The sequence below is a fragment of the Penicillium diatomitis genome, assembly GCF_028827545.1.
Source record: "Penicillium diatomitis strain IBT 30728 chromosome Unknown utg000013l_segment0_segment0, whole genome shotgun sequence".
NCBI lineage: Eukaryota > Fungi > Ascomycota > Eurotiomycetes > Eurotiales > Aspergillaceae > Penicillium > Penicillium diatomitis.
The window spans coordinates 554219-559764 of NW_026623185.1; the positions used below are offsets into that span (position 1 = coordinate 554219).

The 5546-nt window shown below is 46.6% G+C and overlaps 2 protein-coding genes across 2 annotated transcripts; both read right to left on the reverse strand.

Moving 5' to 3' along the window:
• Positions 1 to 364: 364 nt before the first annotated feature.
• N7539_008591 (glycoside hydrolase family 71 protein) lies at positions 365 to 1801 on the reverse strand (the record flags this gene model as incomplete). Its single annotated transcript, XM_056938186.1, has 4 exons — positions 365 to 815; positions 870 to 1092; positions 1145 to 1673; positions 1724 to 1801. 4 exons carry the CDS (start codon positions 1799 to 1801, stop codon positions 365 to 367), a joined length of 1281 nt encoding a protein of 426 aa, XP_056786568.1.
• A 1368-nt stretch (positions 1802 to 3169) lies between these two features.
• On the reverse strand, positions 3170 to 3853 carry N7539_008592 (uncharacterized protein; the record flags this gene model as incomplete). Its single annotated transcript, XM_056938187.1, has 1 exon — positions 3170 to 3853. One exon carries the CDS (start codon positions 3851 to 3853, stop codon positions 3170 to 3172), a length of 684 nt encoding a protein of 227 aa, XP_056786569.1.
• Positions 3854 to 5546: the final 1693 nt, after the last annotated feature.

A 5546-nucleotide genomic window follows, 5' to 3' on the forward strand; every position in this document is an offset into this window, starting at 1 on the left:
ACTCAACAACTGAAATGAAAGACCAATCCGACTCGTGTAGTACACCACCGACCGATATGTCTTGCAGGACTGCGAAAGAGCACTGCTATGAACGGTGACGAAACAGCTCACGATAAGATAGAGGAAGAGACGCATTTCTACCAACGTCCAGAATGTTCCAAGAGCGATACTGAAAATATTAAGCACGACAGATCTCAGGATCTTGTATGTTTAAATTCTATGATCTTGCTATATTTACAAAAGCTCAGAGAGCTATGAATAGTGCAAGTATATGGAGTGATACCTTATAGCCTTGTTTCTGTATAGCCCAGGCTAGTCTTCAAGAATCCTCTTATTGAAACAATAGAGGGTGTTAAATTAACGTCTACAGTGTCCCTACGTACGCGTTCGAGTTGTAGATTCCATCTAGGCACACATCTGAAATGTCTCGCGAGGCTGTACCGGACAAGATGACCCCTCCGTCACGTGAAACAGTAAAACGCTGACGACCTACGCCCATCGGGCATCTGTGGGCACTAATTCCTGATGGTGCGCTAAGCGTGATTGATCGCTCCCCTGATTGAACGATAATTTGTGCGGGTGACTGAAGGAAAGCGACAATAAAGACCTCGTCTTTCAAAGTCTCGTAACCGGCTGGTACATTGATGCTCAGTCCAGTGGATGCGCTGGTCATGGCACATTCTGCGCTTTTCTTTGTAGTTCGATACCAGTAAACGATGCCATCCTTTTCAACTGAGTTATAAGGAATTTCTGAGGATCCAGCTTTATACGCGCTAATAAATGGCTTTAACATATTCAGCCACCCGTCGTGCGGCCTATCTTGTGTCAGTTCGGGAAACCAGGATTATATCAGAGCGGCGGAACCTTACATGCCTGCAGTCCATCGCGAAGAACCGTCGTCTGTATGAAGCGATGAAAGAGGTCCAATGTAATGCGATTCACCATAGTCATTCCAGCTGATTATCTCGACAAACTGGGGCCGCAGGTGCAAAATCTCGACCCAGCGATCATACCACAAGAGATCGGACGGAAAAACCCAGTTCTTGTTTAGGGGACGATCTGAAAACTGAGTGGAAAACCAAGGTGAAGCCGCTGCGTCAAATCATTAGCAGTCGCACTACAAAGCTCTCTTGAATTAGCTTACGTGCGATATATGGCTTCCCGTTCAACTCTTGATTGTACATTGTGTCTCCTTCGCGAACGGTGATATTATGAGTGGGGGTTGGGGCTTGGTTGTCACCATTGCTGGGCCAGGCCATCCAATTGAATGCACCGTCTATTGTGTTGAAATCTCCGACACCAGTGTGGAAGTTTGGGGCGAAAAATATGTCCAGACCTGCGGCTGTTCGAATGGACTCAACATTGACGCCATCACCTGCAAAGGAAGACACGAAGACCTTCCCATCAAGTCGGAGCTGTGCAGGTTGATTAGCGTACTGTCTTACCTTGGCACCTATTTCATTTCCCTGTCCTATCCCCCAGTGATTGAAATCGAACGATAAGAATAATTTCATCTCATTATTAGCAGCGGATTCATACGCAAATCCAAGTTGCGTATCAGTAAAAGAATCTGTGCCAATGTTCATAGCGAATGCATCTATACCTGCCTCTCTTGCTCGTCTCATATCGCCGTCGTAGTCACTAACGCCTTGGCGATTGCTCGTGATCCCGGTCTCGTATGTTTATGTCAGCATCATCCTATCGTCTAATCACTCCAACTCACCATGAAATGACAGAACACGAGCTTATCCATCACGCCTCCGCCACTAGCTATCGTTGTTTCCTCGCGACTTGTCAACATCGGGATATTGTCAGAGATTGCGTTCAGATACATAGGTTTTCTGGCCATTCGAACAACCCGCAGGCACGTTCTGTTATCGGAAAAGGCAAACTGTAAAATAAGTACCAGTCTACCAAGAAGAAAGAAATTTTTTTCAAAAATAGGAAATCTGCCCCGACTCTATGTCTGTTAGGTGGGAGTCCATCCAAAACGGGCAAACTACTCAATTAGCACTTCGTGTAAGAACCATAATCAGCACGTTCTAGATCGTGAAACAGCCTTTATCTGACGGCTTTTGGCCTCCTACCCACTTATGTCAAAAAATACCTATCAAGTCAGGAGAATACGATCATCTAAGACTCAATAGTTTCAAACACAGGAAGAGTTTAACCAAGGACGTCTTCTACAGATGACTGATAAATTGCAATACCCTCGCTACGATGCATGTTTTGAGATTCTCTGGCCTTCGGACAGAGCAGCAGTACTCGATCGCCTGTGTTCGCGTGATATTTGGCAGTACTTCAGGTAAATTTTACAGTCTCGTTCTGACCATAACATACGTGCCGCCGCAACCATGTATGTCCCTTCGAACCCGCCCAAAATTGAGGTACTTTGGAAGACGACGCCAGCATAGTCGACCAGTAGCTCTCAGTCTTTTAATTTCAGTAAGAATTAAAATTAATCAATCTCTGACTCCGCACTGTTTACCCTCTACCCGTGTTTGCATGGCATGTGATTTTGCCAGTCACCACAGTCCATAGCTTAGGTAGAATCTCTCCCCCACAGCAATCTCACTCCTTATCCCTCTCACACAGCGGTACTACTGCCCCTACAGTAGCCGTATCCCATCATTATCCATGCAACGTATAATCAAAGCCAAATTGCGAGTGTGTAAATCTACTTTAGCTGAGAATTGTACTGATTGTCACCAAGTGAGTGAGTTACTGTACCTCCATATCCAATATCTCGTTGGTGTGAATGATTAAGCTCGGCAAGACTTTGCTTGGTAATGATTTTGCTGCAAATGTCTCAACTTGTTGTCAGCATATGGCACCTCTAGCATATGTTGTCCAGGAACTGCGGGCATGCACGGAGAGGCAGGCGTTTGGGAAGATTCAGCACCACGTCGAGTACATGAATATGAACACTGATATACTGTAATTTCTGCTCTACAACCAGCCTGACAATCTGGAGCTATTCTGTGTAATAATCGATGTTGGAAGCCCGAACGCCGTGATACTTCATCAACCCCAGTCAGTCATCATGTTCCGCATTATAGTTTGGTCATCGAGCTGCAGATGGCCCAGGGATCAACCGGAGTGAAGGCGGGCCCAGCTTCGCGATAAGTCGTAACATGAGGTGCGAGAATTGGGAGGGAGGTCCACCCCCTCACAGCCACGCACTCACGCTGACCGGCCGCACGGGATCATCGAACACGCTCCGATAGACACTTTCGATCTCACTGAGGTAGTCCTCCACGCTAAACTTCTTCAGCCCCTTACGCTGTAGGAGAATCTCTTCCTCATCCGTGACATGAGTAGCGCTAAATTCTTCGGCCACCTTGTCTATTTGCGCTAGCTCTTTACTGAATGGATGGTTGTCCGTAAAAGGGACATCCTGTGAGGCACGGATGGTCGGGTTACTGCGCGGGGCTACTAATGGCGGGGGCGATATCCCGTGCTGCGAGCGCTGGCGCGCTAACTCTTGGTGCGACCGCTTCGTGTGAGATAAGGCCTGCTGAGGAATCAAAGGGGCGTCGTTGGACGAACGAGACTGGCTGGTCACGGTCGCGGAGCGCTTGGGGAAATAGGATCCAGCATTGTTATTCACGGGGAAAGGGTCACCTGGCGACTCATCAGGAGTGGTGATCGAGGAGTAGCTCTGAGGGGATCCCGTGTCGAAATCGTCTCCCGATCGCAGCGAGGAAGATGAGGAAGAGGTATAGGGTAGGATATCGGGCGTATCGTATGCTAACATATCGGTCGTGGAGATCAGCTGCACGGGGCCTGAGATATTGCTGCGCTTAATAGAGCCGGAGTTGAACCGTATATACCCTTCCTTGCGATAGGGCATGGGGCCGGACACCTCCGGTCGCTTGCTCCGTTTAGTGGAGGCGCGAGTCAGAGTCGACACGTCAATACGTCAACTTGAGTCAATTAGTCAGTAAAAAATTTTAATTAGTTCTGAATGGGGGCAAACAACTTGACAGCGACCCTATAACTTGACAGTTGACATCCATTTAGGCTACCTACCTTGTACTGAAGATCTGGTACCGCGGTTCGCGGGGGTATAGTGCTAAGCCCACTTCGACTCGCGGAGTAACACCTACTACCTTCCGCCAGGAACATGACATGACGGACATTCCTTCTACTGTTGAAATATCTCTCCTTCTACATACATCAACGCTTCCCATTCTGCCACAGCCGGCTAATTAGAGCACAGGAATAAAATTCCAAGCACTTATATGAGAAGCAACTTCTCGTTCCACTCGAATTTGCAATTACTTGAATAGCATTAGTAGACTAAGAGGGATACCGATTAAGTCTCTACCAATTCACAAATACCGAGTTACTAGACTATCCAATGTATCCATTAGGTGTAATAGAATATCGGAACGCATACACTTATTCTTCGGATCCACGTCGGATCGGGAAAGAGTCTTGTGAAGACCAACGCAACGACCACAGGGGGAAACTGAACGACAACCGCCCTCCTCGATACATTGGTATGAACGGTTCCTGGTGATAAATATCTTTGAAAATACGCTTACAGTAGTAGTATCGCGAAGAGACGACGGCATAAATAAAAGACTAGCATCCAGAGGGCTAATACTATCTGCGGACTTTCGTAGTCAAGTCTGGGCTCCTCAGACTCTCGACTAACCTGACCGGTATTGAACACCCGTCAATACAGTAGTTGGTCCAGATCCTAGTCCTACGTAACATAAGGAGCCTGATACCTAGTATGTGGAAAGATCCACCGGACTCCTCTCGGTTTAAGTAATACACTGAAACGCTCACCGTCAGGCATTGTCAAGTCTCCCCTATCATTACATTATCTCCAAATCTTTCCTGTGAATTTAAACTAAATACCCAGTTAAAAATAACACTCGCATTTAACTGAGAGGGTGCTAACGCAGGCCAAACCTTTTACCTTTAAGTCTGAGTCAATCATTGTAGAATGTCAGGTCGCGATCATGATACACTGGCTATATGTATGTCGAGCGCCAGGTATGGTATAGTACCACCATCACTTCTTAAAGGCTTTCATTGTACCCTCGAGTCAAATGGACGAGTAAGGTAATCCGTGAACGATGTTGAGTAGAACAAAAATCTATTCTCTTTTCTCGTGATTAGAGGGATGCTTGACGCGAGGTTCAAATCTATCGCAAATTTCTTACTTTCAGGGGTTAATGGACCTTCATGCCGGCACTATCGCGCGCGCCGCGATATAGGTTTAAAAATACACTTTTGGTTTTTCCCGACGGCATAGCAAGAGCTCAGCGCCTCATTCAGATATCCTCCTATTTTCAAATCCTTTGTCTCACAGGAGAGGGGTTCTCGCTTAGCCGACGCTACCTCAGTCCGCGGACGTTAAAATAACCCTCGTGGTAGCCACCCCTTCCGAGGTTGAATCTAAGAATTTGCTAGTCGAACCAAAAAACTCTACTATATTTTCGAAAGAGAACCTACACTCACACAATTTGATAAATTACTCACATATCTGGAATTATATAATCATATGGGTGACGGGAGAAAAGTCAGTG